This window comes from Malaclemys terrapin, chromosome 2 (genome assembly GCF_027887155.1).
Source record: "Malaclemys terrapin pileata isolate rMalTer1 chromosome 2, rMalTer1.hap1, whole genome shotgun sequence".
Lineage (NCBI taxonomy): Eukaryota > Metazoa > Chordata > Testudines > Emydidae > Malaclemys > Malaclemys terrapin.
In genome coordinates, this window is record NC_071506.1 from 171,275,865 (window position 1) to 171,298,343 (window position 22,479).

At 39.9% G+C, this 22,479-nt stretch overlaps 1 protein-coding gene across 1 annotated transcript in view; it reads right to left on the reverse strand.

Moving 5' to 3' along the window:
- The window catches only part of LOC128831797 (dynein axonemal heavy chain 5-like), a 279,614-nt gene that overhangs the window by 127,154 nt on the left and 129,981 nt on the right, over positions 1-22,479 (reverse strand). The window contains exons 45-51 of the mRNA XM_054018564.1: positions 14,437-14,571; positions 13,202-13,391; positions 9,919-10,136; positions 6,480-6,791; positions 2,915-3,004; positions 2,581-2,817; positions 1,887-2,054 (exon numbers count right to left, since the gene is read on the reverse strand). Of these exons, the coding sequence (XP_053874539.1) occupies positions 1,887-2,054; positions 2,581-2,817; positions 2,915-3,004; positions 6,480-6,791; positions 9,919-10,136; positions 13,202-13,391; positions 14,437-14,571 (1,350 nt within the window). The remainder of the gene's footprint in view (positions 1-1,886; positions 2,055-2,580; positions 2,818-2,914; positions 3,005-6,479; positions 6,792-9,918; positions 10,137-13,201; positions 13,392-14,436; positions 14,572-22,479) is intronic.

Genomic DNA, 22,479 nt, shown 5'->3' on the forward strand with positions numbered 1-22,479 from the left:
AGAATCTCCCTTTCAGAAGTGCTGCCTTTTAGAAGCACTTTTTCTGAGAAAGACACAAAAAGATGATGTTCCTCAAACGTCCATAGTTGGGTATTTGAAGAACACCACAGGCAGCTGGTTAACTGGAGCATTTCACTGCCCATCCCTTTCCTTATGGTATTAATAATAGCCTGTGTAACATTACAAATGCAAGAACAATTCAAAAGAAATCCTGTCTCTTTTTTTTAGTACAAAGTATTCGCATGGTGAGAATAATTATAGCTCAAATAATTAATGCTCATATATATATATGGAATAAATAGTTTTGACTTAAATGGGTCTTCTGAGATCTGTTGCAGAAGTCATGTTGCTAAAAATAATTTCTGACACCTGTAGGACAGGAACTCTCAATGTCAGATTATTAACCGGATTCTGGGCTTCGTTCTCCACTCTATTACACCAGTGCAATAGAACAGTAGAACTCCCAATAGCAACTACTATAATAAAGGTTGTAAACCGGCCTCCATTATAACCGTCACTATGTATTCACACAAAAAACTTTTCCAAATTTTCAGTTTAACTCCTGAAATTTTCCATTTCAAAAAAGGTACTTAAGGATTTTTGTTTTGTTTTTTTTATGAAAGCAGTTGCACATATTTGGCAATTCCTGAACACAAGGAATTCTATTCTATAAGGTGCAGGTAATGAGTAAAGTAAAGGAGGACGACGACGACCACTTGGAGAGGCAGTTTGCTGTAATCCTTAATCTGAAATGAGACTGAATGGATCTTGGTGCTTTTTAAAATTATGCCTCCCTCTGTGAAGGGAAATTCTTTTTCTTTTTAGAATGGATAAGAGGTAAGTCACTCCTTGGAATAAGTTCTCCATATTTTTAGGGAGGGAGTGGCAGCTGATGGCTGGAGATTGTTAGCATCTGGCTGAATTCCAGTATGTAGGACATCAGGACTACTATCCATACCACTCCCCTTCATGCTGCTAAAATAGTTTTCCCAGCTGGTGCCAGGAACAGAAGTTGACATTATATTGACACACATGGTGGCACCAAACAGCTGAACTGAAAAAGTAGCATTAATTGCTACTGGCATCAGTACAAACCACTTTAAGATGGGTCTTAAAATTCACATTCCAGGGGAAGCAGAATAGCTAGAGGGTGCTTAATCTATAATTTAGGAGTAGATCTTTTCTTCTCGACTTTGGGTTTTTATGTAGTAAGTTATTAAATTCTGTACATGGACCATGAGACTAACTAGGGGCATTTTATAAATTAAAAAAAAACCAAAACATTGGGTACTTTAAGAGTAATGCTTGTAGCATCCTCCCCCTCCCCCGGAGAAAAGAACAGTAAGTGGTTTTCTATTAGCCAGTGAAGAGGGTAGATAAGAACCATTAGACTTAGCCTCTGAAAAATCTCCAAGTGAAGAAAGAAGTTTTTCTGTCCTTTTTAGCTTCTGAAAAAAGTCTTTGCAATGTGGACAAATAATGTTGGGGTAAAGGATCAAAAGGATAATTCATGCATATGCCAGAGAGAGAGCATGGATAGAAATATAAGAAATGCTCCAGCCAGAGGCAGTATGTTAGCAAGCTCTCTAATCTAGCTTCTCATGAGAAATCCGGAGACAGCACCTAAAAAAAGGTGACTTCCCTAACAATTATGTCATGGTCTTGTGACCATCACTAGCAAAATGATAAATAGCTATTATGTCCTTTTCTGAACTACAGTTTGTGTGTATTGGGCAAAATGTCTCAATGGGAATTACTGTAATTTAATGTGGTGGGCAGTCATATTTTCTAACTTGCCCATTTCAGTGTAACACGTGATCAGATCAACTATTTTTGTACCAATGCTGTACTATGAAGATGGGAGGATTTTTTTTTGTTCTATGTACCTTAACCATAACTGTTTTTGCTGTTCCCTGCTCTCCAATAAGAAGAACTGCTTTCCCCTGCTTCATGATAGTGTCCATTAGAAAATCTGTTCGGACATTGTCTACATTTGGAACTAGGATGGAAGTATATTCTGGCACTGAATCTTTAGGATAAACATATTCAGGTACCTGAAATAGAAATAATATAAAACAATAGGTTAGACATTTTCTTCAGAACCATAAGGGCACTGCATGTGAACACAAAACCAATACACAATTTGAAAAGCCTTTTTTCTTGAAAGCAGAGTGTTCGCTAGCATTTAGTCAGTAGGCTGCCCTGCTTTCCTGAATGGGGTGCAAGACTGATGGAATATTTTCACTCCCCGCACCCCCATTATCCATTTTATAGACTACTTTGGTCTTTGCTGGGAGAACTTAATTATATTATGGTGACAGGCACTGGAGAAAGTTAAGACAGAATTTTTTTTTTCCTGTTTCACTCCCAAACTATTTCCATTGTCTGTTCCCAATCTCTGACCCAAAATATTTGTGACAGGAGAAAAATTTCTTCAGAAAAGAATATTATGGTAATTTATTAGGCATAATTTTCCAAACTAAATTACAAGTTTTAATGAGTGAAAAAAATGTTTTTCTTGTCAAATATATTTATCACGCTTACTCAAAAGAAAGAACTAGTATATTATGGCATACAAACCCTCTTTGACCAGTGCTCCCACTGACCACAATCACTAATACCAAACTCAAACATGGTTTCTTCTCCATTCACAGCTGGAAGTTCCAGTGTTGCAGAATGATTCTGTAAGAACAGTTCCATTTTCACTCTGTCATCCAATTCCAGAAGAGCTCCTACTGACCACATTATAGCAAAAACAAACAAGCGAGCTAGATGCTCTTGGCTGGGCTGCTTCTCATTTCTGTCTGCCAATAAACCCTGTAAAAAGGACACAATGTGTAACCATTGCCTGCTCTGAACAATATCCAGGCACAAATAACAGAATAAGAGACAGATAACCTGATGTCATATCTACCTGTAGGAGGTCAATAGCTTGTTTGATGTACATGCATTCTAAAACTGGCATTTTTGGTGTCACAGCAGTGAAAACAAAATCAATCAAATCCTGCGAAGAAAAACATTATGTTCATCTGAGTATAAAGAAACCCATTTAAAAAAACTAATAAATCAGTGCCATGATTTATTTTTAATACAGGCGTTCAATCGCTTTATTCTGTGACTTAAATACATTTCACTTCAGTTTCTGTGAGTACGAATATTCAGATTTAAAACAGAAACTCCCCCAGAGGCTTACCTCTTGCAAAAAAGCAACTCTATCAGTTATAGGAGGCTGTATCACTCAGAGAGGAAATGTTCATGTAGAGCTTAGTGTTAGGATTTCAGATGTGGACAGTAAAGTTTAGTATTTTGAAAACACTTCTGAGGGTCACAGTAACCTGACTGAAAAAATTCCTATGGAAAAAAGAGACCTCAAAGTCTTAATTCTATTGAAAATAGTTTTTTGTGAGTTTATTCTTCTCTTTTCTTTTGGTCTTTATATTACATTTTATATAGAAAGCTGAACTTTTGTCATTGTGTATATTTTATAAATGAGTAAATAGATAAATTTTCCCCAAAGTTTCATACTGATACGTAATCTTCTTCACTTCCTGTCCTAAACTGTTGTCCACCATTGTCATTTGCTATTAAATAACTGCTACAATTCCACACCACATGTGTTCGGTAGTGGGTGAAGTGGTTCTTTTATAGCTAAGAGTTTTGGGATTCTTTGATAATGAAAGTACATTTAAAATATTGGTATTATTTTTGGTCTTCTAACAGAATGTTATCATGATAAGAATTATAACAATATTCACCTTGGCAGTCCCATTACATTATGGCTTAGTACAAATTGGCAGGACATCTGTGCCAGACAAAATAATATGGTAACTCTCATTCACAGTTTTTGTTTCTGATTATGAACTCGCCCTGAGATTTCATTCATGCATAATGTTTACCTTGTATACTGATTTTTAATGCTTTATAATCACATAAATGATTGTTCCTTGTAAACCAACTGTAAATACTGCATTTGATCTCTCACCTAATCTGGAGCCAAATTTAGTTCAATTCACATAGATTTAAGTGGTTTTGTATGAGTGGTAACTGAAGACAGATTCTGTCCCTGGTGAGCATATCTACCTTCTGTAGCAGTATCCATACTGTTCTTCTACATGTTACCTATTTATAAGTTATTTATATCTTTGTTTTTATCGATATTGGGTCTAATGTGAGTAATCCTGTATTTGAAGCTTGAATACTGCTGTTAGTGCACTTTATTTTATGAAGTTCTCTTGTATAGTTTACTTATCCAATTTTTTATATACTGAAAAAAGCAATAAGAGAAAAAGGAGTCATCTGTATATGGAATCAGTATTATCCCCATCTGTAAAATCAGTGTTATCGCCCACATTATTTGAGAAGCGAAGATAGCTCATTAAAAGTGAAAGGAGAACTGACAGTTTGACAGCTTTGGTTTACATTTGGATAGTTCCAAATACAGCCTTCAGCAGGGAACAAACTTTATATTTCACTGCTTTTCCATCTCTCAGGCTAATAAAATACACTTTTTTCCTGAAAAATGTCACTATTATGCTTTCAGAACAAGATATAGCATAAAATATAAAAGAAGATCATGGGAAGGAAGCAGTAAATTGACCCAAATATACATTATTTTGGAAGCATATTTTTAAAATTCATTATAAGAATTACCTTTCTTACTGCTGCAGTAAATATTAAGTCTGATCATTACTTTTTGGAGATTACAGCAAAATGAATGTAATGCCAGAAGTGGGTTTCAATGTAAATGGGAAGGAACTAAGATTAAATGTTTCTATGAGAAGTCATTTGTTAACATTTTAGCTATTGTAATAGTATATTAGTCATTGCTTTTGTCATATTTATAAACACATTTTTACAATGACAGTTCAAAAGGCCAGCACAAGAAAAATCTCATTGTAGAATCCAACAAAAATGAAAAAGGTGGGGAAAAAACAACTATGGAATTGAGGGTACGTCTATACTTACTTCCTGGTCCGGATGTAAACGATCGATCTTCTGGGATCGATCCCGGAAGTGCTTGCCGTCGATGCCGGTACTCCAGCTCAGCGAGAGGAGTATGCGGCATCGACAGGGGAGCCTGCCTGCCGCGTCTGGACCCGCGGTAAGTTCGGACTAAGGTACTTCGAATTCAGCTATGTTATTAACGTAGCTGAATTTGCGTACCTTAGTCCGAAGTGGGGGGTTAGTGTGGACCAGGCCTGATAAATGAACAGGGAGAACTGGCAAAAGAGACAGCTAATGAGAAAGGAAAGGAAAGGAAAGGAAAGGAAAGGAAAGGAAAGACCAGTTTCAGTTGTGCTACTACAGGTGCCAATTAAAGAAATGAAAAGAAAATTACAAAGGCAAAAAGACTACAGAGCATTAACTTTCAATAGTAATGTTTTATGAAGAAAAATTAAGTTTCGGTTGCATCAGAGATGGTCTATTACATGTAAGACTATAATACATCCACCATTGTGTAGGTCTGTCCCTGGTGATTAATGAAAACTCTGTCAATTCCCAGCCTTTGCCTCATTCATGAATATCTTGCAGAGGGTTACACAGCGTTTTGTACTTGTAGTATGGAAGGATAAAACATTTTCCTCTGGTCTTTTGGGGTTCAGCATGATTTAGCCTAATTTAATAAAGAGACGCTATGTCAAAAATACAAAGACAACGAGGAGTCTGGTGGCACCTTAAAGACTAACAGATTTATTTGGGCATAAGCTTTCGTGGGTAAAAAACCTCACTTCTTCAGATACAACAGAGTTGCATCTGAAGAAGTGAGGTTTTTTACCCACGAAAGCTTATGCCCAAATAAATCTGTAAGTCTTTAAGGTGCCACCAGACTCCTCGTTGTCTTTGTGGATACAGACTAACATGGCTACCCCCTGATACTTGACACTATGTCAAAAATATCATGCACACAAGTCTTAACTTAAAAGATCATGGTCCTACAGAATATAGACTTCATGGATCAAATACACCCCTGCTGTAACTGAAGTTAACAGAGCTTCAATAAGGATGACTTTGGCCTGATTTTTTTCTTATTTATTTAAATATAACAGAAACAAAAAAGCCCATTTAGAACCTTCAGAGCACTCTAGTGATAATTAAAATATCAAAAACAATATTAGTCACCAAGCAGCATAAATTAATTCTGCCAGCCAGCAGTATAAAATGGAGATAACAATTTACCTCCAAACAGCCAACAGATTAAAAAAATAAAAACAAAGGAAAAGCCCTCCCACCACTCAAATTAGTGGCCATATTAGCCACCTAATATCGTTTAATTTAAATTATGTTAGCTATTGTTATAGGCCCTTTCTTTGTCTGCATTATGCCTTGTGATTATCCTTCATGTTAGTTCTTTATTTTATTAAATAAATGGGATAAACAACTGAAGTAGAATGTAGGAAAAATAATGCTAATTTATCCAGACGTGTTAAATAAGCAGATTGGAATTCATTTTTCTTTGTAGCAAGTATTGGCCTTAATACCTGAAATACACTGTTAAAGCTGTTCCATAGGACATCAGAATGAGTAGCAGGCAAAGTTTGCAGCCAAGCCTTTAAAATGGGCCTCCAATCTAACACTGAGGAACTCATGAAGACCATCCCATTACGAGATACTGTTGCTGGGGAAGCATTGTCAATGTTATGGGGCTCAAAAACAATCTTGCAGTTTGGGGACATTGGAATACGATCTCCATTAGCCAAAGTAAGGGTCTTGTTATCATCTAGAACAGAGTTCAGATTTTCAATCCATATCGCATCCACAGGACCATCCAAAACTATCCATATGTGTTCTCCCTGAAATATACATGTACAAGTGCAAATTCTATGTCAAAAATATAGTTTTTTGAACACATACGAGAATACATTACTTTATATAAACATTGACTTGTAAGTTATCTGATCTGGTGCTGAATGCTTTATTATTAATCATAATACTTCCTTTTTTTCCTTATTTACCCAGTGATTTGAAATCTCACTTCATTACTGTTATACCAAAGATTTTTTTATCAAAGTGACAAAAAGTTAATTTCAGTTGTTATATACAGAGAGATGTTGCTTTCCCCTGTGACAGCCATATGGGCTGATCCTGTTCCCACAGAAGCAGATGAAAACTATTTCCATTAACTTCAGTGAGAACAAGAACAGGCCTACAATCTATTAACAGAGGATACCTAATTCTTTCATAACAAGCTTTCACATTTTCCAAGGCCTAAATAAAACACAATGCAACCTTCATAACATATGTGGCTCTGTGGCAGCACTGTCTGCAGGTCTGAGGAGAGAGAGGAGAAATCAGTATGCAACATTTTTCAACTGAGGCCAATGAAGGTATTAGGGATACTAGCACCGTGACAGAGGGGCATACAGGATGGGGGATTACCGTATCCGAGGTAGAAACAAAACTTGAACACCTTAATGGGGCTAAGTCGGGAGGACCGGACGATCTTCATCCGAGAATATTGAAGGAATTGGCACAGGAAATAGCAGGCCCATTAGCGATAATATTTAATGAATCTGTAAACTCGGGGGTGGTCCTGTTAGACTGGAGAATAGCTAATGTGGTTCCTATTTTCAAGAAAGGGAAAAAAAGTGATCCGGGTAACTACAGGCCTGTTAGTTTAACATCTGTAGTGTGCAAGGTGCTGGAGAAGATTCTGAAAGAGAAACTAGTTGAGGACCTTGAGGTTAATGGCAATTGCGATAAATTACAACATGGTTTTACGAAGGGCAGATCGTGCCAAACGAATCTGATCTCCTTCTTTGAGAAAGTAACGGACTTATTAGATAAGGGAAATGCGGTGGACCTAATATACCTGGATTTCAGTAAAGCGTTTGATACTGTACCCCATGAGGAATTATTGGTTAAACTGGAAAACATGGGGATCGATATGAAAATCCAGAGGTGGATAAGGAATTGGTTAATGGGGAGAATGCAGCGGGTCGTATTAAAGGGTGAACTGTCAGGTTGGAGGGAGGTTACTAGTGGAGTGCCTCAAGGTTCGGTTTTGGGACCCATTTTATTTAATCTATTTATAACTGACCTCGGAACCGATTGCAGGAGTGGGCTGATAAAGTTTGCGGATGATACGAAGATGGGAGGCATTGCAAATTCGGAGGAGGATAGGGATATTCTGCAGGGAGACTTGAATGAGCTTGTGAATTGGAGTACCAGAAATAGGATGAAATTTAATAGTGAAAAGTGTAAGGTGATGCATTTGGGGACGACTAATAACAATTTTAGTTACAAGTTGGGGACGCATTGGTTAGAAGTAACGGAAGAGGAGAAGGACCTAGGGGTCCTTGTAGACCGCAGGATGACTATGAGTCGACAATGTGACGTGGCGGTGAAAAAAGCCAATGCGGTCTTGGAATGCATTAGGCGAGGTATATCTAGTAGGGATAAGGAGGTCCTGCTTCCGTTGTATAAGGCGCTGGTGAGACCTCATTTGGAGTACTGTGTGCAGTTCTGGTCTCCCATGTTTAAAAAAGATGAACTCAAACTGGAACGGGTGCAGAGAAGGGCGACTAGGATGATCAGAGGAATGGAAAACCTGTCGTATGAAAGGAGACTAGAGGAGCTTGGGTTGTTTAATCTGACAAAACGAAGGCTGAGGGGGGATATGATTGCTATCTTTAAATATATCAGAGGGATAAATACAAGGGAGGGAGAGGAGTTATTCCAGCTTAGTACTAATGTGGACACGAGAACGAATGGATATAAATTGGCCGTGGGGAAGTTCAGGCTTGAAATTAGACGAAGGTTTCTGACCGTCAGAGGGGTGAAATATTGGAACGGCCTTCCGAGGGAAACGGTGGGGGCGACGGACCTGTCTGGTTTTAAGATTAAGTTAGATAAGTTTATGGAGGGAATGGTTTAATGGTAAAACATAGTAGCCAAGGAATACCAAGCAATGGTACGTAAATAGTATAATGGCTAACAGGGGTCAGGCTGGAGACTCTTGCCTACATGCTCGGGGTCTTACTGATCGCCATATTTGGGGTCGGGAAGGAATTTTCCTCCAGGGTAGATTGGCTGAGCCTCTGGAGGTTTTTCGCCTTCCTCCGCAGCATGGGGCAGGGATCACTAGCAGGAGGGTCTCTGCCGATTGAAGTCACTAAAGCACAGGATTGGGGACTTCAACAGCAGAGTCCAGGGAAGGGGTAGGGACGGTTTTGTGGCCTGCAGCATGCAGGGGGTCAGACCAGATGATCATAATGGTCCCTTCTGACCTTAAAGTCTATGAGTCTATGAATTACTGATCTGGAGTGGCGTGGACATAAAACGTGGGTGGGAGAGATTCCCCCTTTGTCTCTATATTAAACCACTGAAAGTCTTTGCATTGGGAATTGAAAAGAATGGAAGGACTAAAGGTGTACAGAAGATGAAAGAGGAAATAAAACCCTACAGAGCTCACTGATCCAGCCCCAGAACCTCAAGTCTGTGCTTGAGGAGGTGAGTGATCTCTGGCATGTACTTCAGAGTAACCCTGTATACATTCCTAAATGCTCAGGGCTTGTCTTCACTACCATGGATATCGCAGCGGATGTCGATTTAGTGGGTCTAGTGAAGACCCACTAAATCGATGGCAGAGCACTCTCTGGTCAACTCTAGTACTCCAGCTCCCCGAGAAGATTAAGGTAAATTGACCAGAGAGCATCTCCAATCTACGCAGCGCAGTGAAGACACCAGGGTAAGTCAACCTAAGCTACATTGACTCCAGCTACAAGGTTGACTAGTGAAGACAAGCCCTCAGACACAAACAATAACTAAAATATTACATTTTCAAATTTGATTTGATTTGATCAAAAAAGACCCTTCACATAAATGAAGCATTGAAAGGGATGTGTTGCTTTGTAATAATACCTTACAGAAACAGTATTAAATGCTATTATTGGCTGTCAGAACACAATATCCAGTTACCTTCTTTGCTTTTAAAGTTTTTCTCCATAAAGTAGAGAAAATGCCATCTGTCCAATCATTTGTAGCAACATCGAGAGTACCAAACATCTGGGAAGCTGTAATTGCCTTTGGGTTCATCCTCATCTCTTTATGAGGAGTGCCACAGTCTGTCATTGCTTTCATCAAGATATTAATGCATTTTGTCTTTCCTGCACCAGTCGGACCCAGAGTCATCATACCTTAAAAAGACATAGACTTCTTTTAAAATAAAATGCTGAAATGTAAGACCTCAATTTAATGATGCATTGCATCAGAATCTTGCTTTTTTAAATCAAAACTAAATTTAAAAAAGATGTTTTTCATTCCACTTTCTTGATGTTGACTGAAATGAAATTTTTTAAATGTTTTATTAAAGGCTTTCATAAAGGCCTGGTTTATTCTGCTAGGCAAGCCAATGTGGCTCTCTATCCTCCCTTAGGCAGTTCTGTTCCTTTTTCTAATTGGAAAACACAGCTGCCTTTTGATGTTCATATGTGGTGACACTCAATTGACTGGTGGTAAACAAAAACAATCATTTTTAAATATCTTTTACAAGAAAGAGTTGTTCCAAGTGATATACAAAACCGAGCATTTCTTCGTGGAGTACAAGGAACAAAAAACATACACTTGCATAAACCATGAAGACATTTTTGATATATTTTTCTTAGTAACAGACAAACTTGTTACTTCATCAGTTTATACTCATGTTGCCAACTGAGTTCTTAAACAATACATTAAAATTAGGCTATAGCTGATCCTACTCAGTTACTTTATATTAAATCAACAAAGCTGTGTGCCAAGAAACAATGACATAGTTTGAAAGCAGATGGGACATTCAGGCTGAGATTTTCAAGGCCACTTAGAAATCTGGACGCCCATTTCCCATTAATTGTAATGGAAATTGAGCATCAAAATCCCATAGTATCAGGGCGTAGCCGTGTTAGTCTGTATCCACAAAAACAACAAGGAGTCTGGTGGCACCTTAAAGACTAACAGATTTATTTGGGCATAAGCTTTCATGGGTAAAAAACCTCACTTCTTCAGATGCATGGAGTGAAAGTTACAGATGCAGGCATTATATAATGACAAGAGACGGGAGTACCTCACAAGTGGAGAACCAGTGTTGACAGGGCCAATTCGATCAGGATGGACATAGTCCACTCCCAATAATAAATGAGGAGGTGTCAATTCCAGGACAGACAAAGCTGCTTTTGGAATGAGCCAGCCACTCCCAGTCCCTATTCAAGCCCAAATTAATGGTGTTAAATTTGCAAATGAATTTTAGTTCTGCTGTTTCTCTTTGAAGTCTGCTTCTGAAATTTTTTTGTTCAAGAACAGTTACTTTTAAATCTGTTATAGAATGTCCAGGGAGCTTGAAGTGTTCACCTACTGGCTTTTTACCAAAATCCCATAGGTGACTTTGAAAATCTCAGATGCAAAGTTATGGAGGAATTTAGTAGCATAGAGCTTCTGACCAACATTATGGACCCAAGCATGCATAATGCAGAGTGACTGTGACTCCCTCTAAAAGGAATAGGAGTTATATGTATTCAATATCTCATAGGAGGTGCTCAGAACTGTGCAGGATCCAGCCCTATATTAGGAACATAAGATCTGAGCCAAACCCATTGCAGTTAGAGAGAGACTCTCCACTGACTCCAATGAGCTTTGGACCAGGCCCACAGAGCAGAGCATGCCTCTAGGATCTGCGCACAGAGGGGCTCTAAACATGCACACATCTCCCTCTCTCCCTGTAGAAGAGAGCAATTACCTCTGCAGCACTCTTACCACTTCTCTCTGGGTCCCCTGGAGAGCTCTCATAGATCTGAAGATCTATGAGTGGTGAGGGAATCAGGAGGAGTTGGAGGTAAGGGAATGTGAACTGTCTCCCCTCCACTTCATAAAATTAGCAGTGGAAAGTTAATACAGGTAAAGGTGATGTTAACTTTCCAGTGGTGCCTCTCTGCCTTGGCAACTGCCTAAAAGGATTATTACAAGGCCAAACATCTGCAAGGGAATCTCTGGCAGCAGATCTCACAGCTTCCTTTGGAACTGCACTGCCAGGGAGCTGGGCCAGAGTTTCAGGGGCCCAGACCCAATATGGAGGCACTGAACAGCAGGCCTTCTGCCCTCCATGGATCCTGAGGATCTGTATGGATCTCAGGGGAATTGTGGTGTTTGTGGGTGAATGTCCAGTTTCTTGCAGTTGGACACAAATCCCACACTCCAAGAGTAAGATTCAAAGGAAATTCCACAAGGGGAACCTTGAGGGTTCCCTGGCCCTCACATTGGTATTGCCCCAAGAGGGCCCCAGAATTTCATTCTGCATTAGACCAATGAATTAAGAAGAAACATTATTAGCCATAACATTATTCAGCTCTTTCATTTAATCAGCCATAATATGTGAACTGACTTTGAGACAGTGAAGACCAGAAATTTAAATATGCTTTGTGAAGAAATATCTCCTCTTATTTGTTCTAAATGCACCAGGGTATTAGTTTAAGCTAGTGATCCCTGATTCATGTACTATGGGAAAGCATAAAAAGGATCATCCTTCACAAATCCCTTCATAAATCTTGACAAATTTAATCAAATTCCCTTTATCTCTTTTCCTTTCCGGGCTAATTCTGGTGTTTGCAATCTCCCGTCATTTGTAAATCTGGCTGTACCACTGTCTTTGTTACCCTTCTATGGACTGGGTCAATTCCTATTCTGTCTTTCTTCAATTGAAGTGACCAACATTGAACAGAGAAGTCCTAATGGTGTTTGGAAGTACAACAGGCATGTGATAGTACCCATTACAGTTAAGGATTCAAGACAGTTTCATTTGCAACCTCTTTACTTTAACATGCTCATAACTATGGGAAATATTCACCTTTTGAGCTGAAAAGAGCCATAATTAGAATCTGCCTGAATTTGACTTTTTTCAGAATACTGAGCAAAATCAGCTATTTCTGAGTTTGGTGAGAAGGGGGGAAAATAAAATACATTTTTACTCTGCATTTTAACTTCCTCCTTAGAAACTTCAGTTCCTCTCAGGCCACACACCGATTTCCCATAAAAAGACATACTATAGCTAAATTGTCAATATTATGAGGACAAGGTGGGCTCTTTGTTTATGATAAAAATTATTCTTAACAATTTTCTGATAAAAATATCCATATGAGGCTTTAAAAACTTGAAAAAAATCTACAATTTGTAGAAAAGAAATAGAAAAGCCTTTACTGCTATAATGGAGTATGAAACCCTCATTTGGCATGCTAACCATGTCGGACTCGCTGAGTTTCATACAGTTGAATTAGCTTAAGAATCCACGGAGGATGATGAATAAGCCCAGCTTTCTCCGTCTCTTTCCGAATGGCCGACTCTAGTTCAGGATACCCAACCTTATCAAGAGTAATTCCAGGGAACAGGTCGTTAATCAGACTCATAAATAAAGGTTCATCTTCATCTACCTGTCAATTAAAAAGTAGGAAAAAAACCCAATTATTTATTCTTTGAAATTAATTATTATTGTAATTACAAACAATCTGCAAGAATATGTTAATTAAATGATAATAGTAAAATAGATATCTTTTCTAAAACAAACGTGAAAATTATGAGTGGATGTATGTTATTAAAATGACTTTCAAGCAATTTAGCCATAGATAGGAATTTCTAAATTAAATATGCACTTAAAATTTATGTAAATGTTTAAATTTTAGTACAATTCTTGTAAATCTCCCCATCCATTAGTCATTTAGACAAACAGGCTAGATTTCCCCTTATTTCTTCTCTTGAAGTCTAATTTTTTTCCCCTCTGTAAATCATTATAATCTAGACTGCGGTTTAAAAATGTGCATGAATTAGCTAAATAGACAGTTAATTGTGAATCTGGTGTTTGTGTTCTTTCGCAGAGGTTACACACACTATAATCTTCCAGCTACAGCAAAATGGAAAAACGAAGAATTCTTTGGATAGAAGAGGGTAGTGGTGGAAGAGAATAGAATAGATAAGTATTCTTCAGCTACTTCAAAACAGCCCACACACTATACGTCATTCTGGTTGTTATGATGTTTGAAAAGGCAGATTGCCAAGAATTAGTGTAAATTGAAATTCTGGATTAATAGGGATCTAAAATGACAGATGAAATGTTAATTCAATGTGCTCTTTTTCCCCTCTCTCTTTTGTTTGCTCTCCTTTCCATTCCATATGAACGTAATTTGAAAATCAGGCTAGATTGTCCTCTAAGATCTTATAGGATTTCTTATTATTATTTATTCATTTGAAGTCTCTCATTCGGGGGGGGGGGGAGGGGAGGGGAAGAGTTGTCCTCTCTTCATAAAAAGAAAAAAATGGGTTCAGAGCACCATAACTTTGATATGCCAGACATTAAAAGAGAAGTAGTATCATTGCAAAAGGATGTAGCCAACTGCTGAGAAAATACACTTCAGTTCATACTAACATATAATAAACACATTTTAAAAAAACATTTTGTGACGGTAATCAATGTTACGATACCAGCTTGGAGAGGTTCATATCCCGTAGAACTCTCATCACTACTGTTTTCTCTGGCTCATTGGGATTGGATCTTTTTACTGCTCCAAGAGTTCTTAAGACAGATAAAATATTTCTTAATCCGAAGTCATAGTGAACCTTAAAACAAAGCGTGAACACAATTAGTACTGTAGAAGTTAAGCACTTTAAAATTATGACAAAGGTTGAAAACTAAATGAATTAAAGAAGTAGCCTATCAATAAAGTTTCTCAGTTCTTCATCCTCACAAAAAGAGTAAAGGTTTTGATGGTGTCAGATTCTATAAATAATTTTCATTGTTGTATCTCCAATTATAACAAACACAATTACATTTACTTAACCTTGAAGTTGTAACACAAAGCCACAGCAAATAAAATCAAAGTTCTATTCTTAACACACTGTGTGATGCCCAGGATTTGACACACATATGGCACTGCAAGTAAAATCACCCATGTCCTGCTTAGAGCCTTCTACAATAAGTAAATTCTACCAAACAGACTCAGGAGTGAGTGTCCTGATTTTTTATTGCCTCATTTTGGGACTGACACACACACAAAAGTATTTGCAAGCTTCTCAGCTGTGCAAGTAGCTGAAAGCTGTGGGTCCTGCGTTGCTGTAGAATGAATGTCAAAGGAAAACAATGGCCTACCAATGAAAGCTTCCTCTCTTCCTTAAAAGATTCAGCCCTGCAGCCACAAACTGTTGTGATGCTGAAGGGTTGAGAGCTCATGCAAATCACTCACTTCCTCCTTCACTTCACAATTCTCATGGCATGCCAGATTTCTAGCCAGATTTTTCCAGTCCATTGTTCCTGTAGAACCCAATATGGCTGGAACATTAGACTGGAAGAGTTTGCAACAAAAACAGTATGCAGCATTCTGGGTTTTTGAGTACATAAGCCATGGCCTCTCCACTTTGTCACCATTGGGGATGTCACGCCAGTAATGTGTTGGATGGAAATTTCTATTTTCATTGTCTTTGGGGAACATGAAGTTTTTCACTTGCTGTGGCCCATGCAGTACAAAGAAGTCCCTCAGGCTACTGCTCAAGTGGGTCCACAGTCCTGGATCATCTAGACTTAAGGAACTAAACTCAGCAGCAGCTGTTTCTTGCGCCTACACCGCACTCTTCTCTGATCTACACTTTTCTTCAGGATTATGCAACAACTGCGGAACTACCTGATCAACATCCTATACAGCAAACAGGGAAAGATTAAGAATGAGCTCTCAAAATTGGATACTCTCATAAAAAACCAACCTTCCACACAAACATCCTTGTGGCTGGACTTTACAAAAACTAGACAAGCCATTTACAACACACACTTTGCTTCTCTATAAAGGAAAAAGGACACTAAACTATCTAAACTACTACATGCCACAAGGGGCCACAACAGTGGTTCCCTTAACTCACCCAACAATATTGTTAATCTATCCACCTATACTCTTAGCCCAGCAGAAGAGTCTGTCCTATCTCGGGGCCTCTCCTTCTGCACCTCCACCCCAATGAACATGATACAGTTCTGCGGTGATCTAGAATCCTACTTTCGACGTCTCCGACTCAAGGAATATTTCCAACACACCTCAGCACACTAATCCACAGAAACCTTCCTACCAACACTACAAAAAGAAGGATTCTGTGTGGACTCCTCCTGAAGGTCGAAACAACAGACTGGACTGCTACATAGAGTGCTTCCGCTGACGTGTACGGGCTGAAATTGTGGAAAAGCAGCATCACTTGCCCCATAACCTCAGCAGTGCAGAACACAACGCCATCCACAGCCTCAGAAACAACTCTGACATCATAATCAAAAATGCTGACAAAGGAGGTGCTATCGTCATCATGAATAGGTCAGAATATGAACGAGAGGCTGCTAGGCGGATCTCTAACACCACATTCTACAGACTATTACCCTCTGATTCCACTGAGGGTTACCAAAAGAAACTACACCATTTGCTCAAGAAACTCCCTGAAAAAGCACAGGAACAAATCTGCACAGTCACACCCCTAGAGCCCCAACCAGGGGTATTCTATCTGCTACCCAAGATCCATAAATCTGGAAATCCTGGACGCCCCATCATCTCAGACATTGGCACCCTGACAGCAGGATTGTCTGGCTATGTAGACTCTCTCCTCAGGCCCTACGCTACCAGCACTCCTAGCTATCTTTGAGAAACCACTGACTTCCTGAGGAAACTACAATCCATTGGTGATCTTCCAGAAAACACCATCCTGGCCACTATGGATGTAAAAGCCCTCTACACCAACATTCCACACAAAGATGGACTACAAGCCATCAGGAACAATATCCCCGATAATGTTACGGCAAACCTGGTGGCTGAACTTTGTGACTTTGTCCTCACCCACAACTATTTCACATTTGGGGACAATGTATACCTTCAAGTCAGCGGCACTGCTATGGGTACCCACATGGCCCCACAGTATGCCAACATTTTTATGGCTGACTTAGAACAATGCTTCCTCAGCTCTCGTCCCCTAACGCCCCTACTCTACTTGCGCTACACTGATGACATCTTCATCGTCTGGACCCATGGAAAAAAAACCCTTAAGGAATTCCACCATGATTTCAACAATTTCCATCCCACCATCAACCTCAGCCTGGACCAGTCCATACAAGAGATCCACTTCCTGGACTCTACAGTGCTAATAAACGATTGTCACATAAAGACCACCCTATACGGGAAACCTACTAACCGCTATACTTAACTACATGTCTCCAGCTTTCATCCAAGCCACATCACATGATCCATTGTCTACAGCCAAGCTCTAAGATACAACTGCATTTGCTCCAATCCCTCAGACAGAGACAAAACACCTACAGGATCTCTATCAAGCATTCTTAAAACTACAATACCCACCCACTGAAGTGAAGAAACAGACTGACAAAGCCAGAAGAATACCCAGAAGTCACCTGCTCCAGGACAGGCCCAACAAAGAAAGTAACAGAACGCCACCAACCGTCACCTTTAGCCCCCAACTAAAACCTCTCCAGCGCATCATCAAGGATCTACAACCTATCCTGAAGGATGATCCCTCACTCTCACAGATCTTGGGAGACAGGCCAGTCCTCGCTTACAGACAGCCCCACAACCTGAAGCAAATACTCACCAGCAACTACACACACAACAAAAACACTAACCCAGGGACCTATCCTTGCATCAAAGCCCATTACCAACTCTGTCCACATATCTATTCAAGGGACACCATTATAGGACCTAATCACATCAGCCATACCATCAGAGGCTCGTTCACCTGCACATCTATCAATGTGATATGTGCCAGCATCGCCCCTCTGCCATGTACATTGGCCGAACTGGACAGTCTCTATGCAAAAGAATAAATGGACACAAATCAGACATCAAGAATTATAGCATTCAAAAACCAGTCGGAGAACACTTCAACCTCCCTCGTCACTCAATTACAGACCTCAAAGTCGCAATACTCCAACCAAAAAAAACTTCAAAAACAGACTCCAACGAGAAACTGCAGAATTGGAATTAATTTGCAAACTGGACACCATTAAATTAGGCTTGAATAAAGACTGGGAGTGGATGGGTCATTACACAATGTAAAAACTATTTCCCCATGCTAATTTTTTCCCCTACTGTTACTCACACCTTGTCAACTGTCGGAAATAGGCCATCCTGTTTATCACTACAAACGTTTTTTGTCTCCTGCTGATAATAGCCCACCTTAATTGATTGCTCTCGTCATAATTGGTATGGCAACACCCATTTTTCATGTTCTCTGTGTGTATATATATCTTCCTACTGTATTTTCCACTGCATGCATCTGATGAAGTGGGTTTTAGCCCATGAAGACTTATGCCCAAATAAATTGGTTAGTCTCTAAGGTGCCACAAGTACTCCTCGTTCTTTTTGCTGATACAGACTAGCACAGCTACCACTCTGAAAGAAAAATAATGTTATGCTGAGGTTTGGGCAAAACCTTGTTGACTCTGCCCTTCATTCAGAATAAATGTAGAAAGAAACTGAACTCCTCCATGGTAAAGATAGCTGAAACAACAGGAATCTCCACCCAAAACACAAGCCACATGCAAGACTGGGAAGAGTTCAGCCATGCAGCTCAAGTCGTTTCCAGGGGATCTGGTGATAATGCAAGAGCAGGGGAATGAATGGATTGCAGCTGTGTATCTGTGTGCACATGAGAGAAACACCACAGAAACAAAGAGAAGACAGCAGAAACCCATGGACAGATAGAGAAAAAATGAAAAGTGAGCTTTTGGGTAAAGTGCTGAATGGACAGAGGCATGGATCAGTGAGCAAAGAAACTGACTCCTGCTGTCTGAATCCTGCTTTGTTGAGGGATACAAGACTTTGGACATTCTTTGTAAATAAACAGGATTGCATCAAAGAAATACCTCACTCACCATCATCAATTTCTCTTCCTAAGAATGGCCCTATTGGATCAGACCAAAGGTCCATCTAGCCCAGTATCCTGTCTTCTGACAGTGGCCAGTGCCAGGTGCCCCAGAGGGAATGAACAGAACACATAATCATCAAGTGATCCATCCCCTGTCGCTCATTCCCAGCTTCTGGCAAACAGAGGATAGGGACACCATTCCTGCCTATCCTGGCTAATAGCCATTGATGGACCTATCCTCCATTAATTTATCTAGTTCTTTTTTGAACCCTGTTATGGTCATGGCCTTCACAACATCCTCTGGCAAGGATTTCCACAGGTTCCTAAAGGAAACAACCTGCAAAACCTCAAATTTTGGCTAATCACTCAGGTGTAAAGGGATAAGAATAATTTTCTCCACACCTTTATGCACACTTCTTAAGTAGATGGTCTTCTAAAGGTGTTCATGGTCTCTACTGCCTTTGAGGGAAAGGCTTTTCCTTTCAGTTTCTAGTGCCTCGGTTTGAATTGTCCTGGGCTGGTGGGGAAGCGCACTGATGAACCTTGGCTGATAGGTCCTGTTGCGGCGGCAGATTGTTTGGATGGGTCCCCAATAGAGATGCCATGTTGGAGTTCCACAGTCTTCAAGGGTTTGGGGATTACTGTAATTACTGAATATTATGCCTTAATTTTTAAAAATTATCTTTGTATGTTTTTTTCTGTTAAAGGATGTGGTAGTAAGGCTGCCTTTGGCTATCTGTGAGTCAGAGCTTCTGTTTCACTGGACTTTGGGTCTGCATCTTATGAAGTGTCTGGGGGATTTTGTATTTTTACTCATGGCAAACAGGCTCTCATGTGGATTTTGCAAGAGGCAAAGTTTGTGAATACGTCATTTAATCTCTGCTATCTCCACCAATATTCTGCTGATACAGTCTGCCTTTTAGTTGCTAGTTTCTTTGATGCATGTTGCCGTTATTGAAACTAGGCATTGTTCTGCCCACTATTGTCATTGATGCATGATTTATTCTTCCCCATCGGCTGTGTGGATACCATTGTTGGGTTGTCTGACTGGATAAAAACTTTCTCACGCAGTTTTGACTAAACCGGTAATGGATAGTGTGGTTGTCTTTATGTCAAGGAAATTTATGCTCCTGAGTTTGTTTGGGGGTGATCATTCCCCTGGAGTTGTTAATATGTGGAGCCCACTTCCAACATCTGACAGCTTGGCATCTATTATGGTTTTTACACAGTGTGGAGAGAAGAGAGGAATTCTCAGTGTGTACCTCTATCCACCATCTCAGTGAATCTGAATGTTATTCGGCATGGCTAGGGAATTGTCCCACAGGTAATAGAAGCAGGGTCTGAAGTTGTCTCTTGTGTAATCTTGGCCATGGTGAGATCCCTGGTGCATCATACCATTGTACTTAGTAGCAGTAAGCAGAGCAGGACTGATGTGTTCTGCTTTGGTCTGATCTGAGTTATGAATAGCCGAGGTTTCTGTTTGCTATGCCTTTTGTCTGGAGTCTCCTGTTCAGCTCTGGTCACTTATTTGAACAAGGGATGAAGGGACTCTATTTTAGATTTATACGGTTGGTGTTTCCCTATTATCGGAGTTCCCTTTAATTCCTTTGTTGGGTCCAGAGCAAGGTTAGCAATTATTCTTCTAGAGTGATATGCAGTCAAAGAAATCAGGAGAGAAAATCTCTCTGGAGCATCTTGTTCTAGCTTTACATTATCTGGCTCAGAAAGCTGGCCTTCTTCTGAGGAGAATGAGATGAATAATGGTAGAGGAGGCTGCATATCCCAATGCCTGTACTAGTCTGGATACAGGATACAGATTCCCTATCCTGCTGGGAACTGGTACGACGATGGGCTATTGGCTCAAGAACTGGAATTGCTGATGGCTGTAAGGATCTGTTGTTTGCCAAAGAGGTTCTGAAGAGTTTGTAGGGGAGCTGTGAGGCTGCCATTCTCTTCAGGCTCTGGAGATTCCAGGGGACACATGCATACATTTCAGAGCTGTACTATAGAGATTGAGAAATTATATCTGAGAAGGTGAGAGTGAATGTGTGTGTCTGTCTGTTGTAAGGTATAAAAATAAAACTATAAAAGTATGTTCTGTTGAAACCTGTTAGATATATTACAGTGCAAATTGGGGGGAGAATGTATAAAGAACACCAACAAATTTACTATGTAATAGTTTTTTAAGAATTTATTCAAATGTATTCCAAATACTTTTTGCAAATTTTTCTGGATATATTATTTGTTCTCTAATTAATTGTATTGTTCTCGCTCTCTCTCCGTGAGGCTGACTGGCAGCTGTCATTAACATCTATATTCTAGGGTTTGCATACACAGCTCTGAGGTTTAATTTTGTATAATACTCTTCTGAAAAATCCTGAAAAGACAGAACTTTGGTCTGTACTTTACTGAATTTAGCATTCTTGGCACATTTCCATCATCTGATGCAGGATTAGGACATGTGGCTTTGCCATTTCTGCAGCTATGATCATGTCATCTACTGTAATTTTAACTCCTTGAATACGACCAAAGGGCTCTTCATTTTTCTGCTGAAAGACCTCACTTGCAGACTTGATCCCAAATGGCAGATACCAAGAGTGGTCTCTTCCATGTGGAGTGTTGACGGTGAAGACATGTTTATCCATCAAGGATAGTGTAGACATTTTTGAACACCAAATGGCTCAAAACATGGCCTGTGGTTGCTACAATATGGTACTGTCTGTGTACAGCTTTATTCAGTTCCTGTAGGTCCAAACATACCTGCAAAGTGACATTCTTTTTCTTTATGATTTCAAGGCTATTAATGTAAGTGTGTGACTTTCTCAACCCAGGTTATGATTTCTGCTTTTTCCCTCTGGTGCAAGGTATTCTTAAGTCTGTGGAGTACTGTGAAGGATATATTTCAGCACCTTTGCACAACCAGTAGTTAGAGCCTTGCGTGGATACAAAAATGTGTATCCGTATCCGATCCACAGAAATTGTCCGCTGGCCTGGCCAGGGGCAGGGGTGACCTGTGGAGCTGTCGGGGGATGCTCGGGCCGCCCATCCAGGGCAGGTGGAAAGTCCGCCGCAGCTCCCCACAGCTGCCCGCCTGGCTCCTACCATGGCTGGGCTGCAGTTCTGAGTCATTTATTATGCTGTAAGTGAGGTATCTTTTCAGTACCAGGGTAAAGCTGTAATGGTGGATCTAGTATTCAGTGTCAGTTACTCCTCTTGGCTTTATATAGGTCCCTCCAAAGGAGGGTTGCTTTAGGCAAATTGTTCCATGGTTTTTCCTTGACCTAGGTCACCAGCCATAAGACTAAACTGCCCAGGTACAGGAAGTTTTCCCTGCCCCTTTCTAGGCATTCAGCAGCCCCTTTTGCATACTGTGTCATAGATATTTTACTGCCACACTTGCAACAAACCTTTCTGTATGCAGCACAACTTTGTGGGCTATGCACAGTGCTGCCCTACTTTATCCAAGTCTGGTTTGTCTCTCTCTTTAGGCTTTGTTTTGAATTTCTTTACAGTGAGGGTGGTGGCATTTACCCCTTCATAGTTCTAGGAAGATGAATGACATCTGGTTACTTGTCCAGCCTGCTTGTTGGCCATTTCTCTTTATTGTCTGGCTTCCTAGACAAGTCT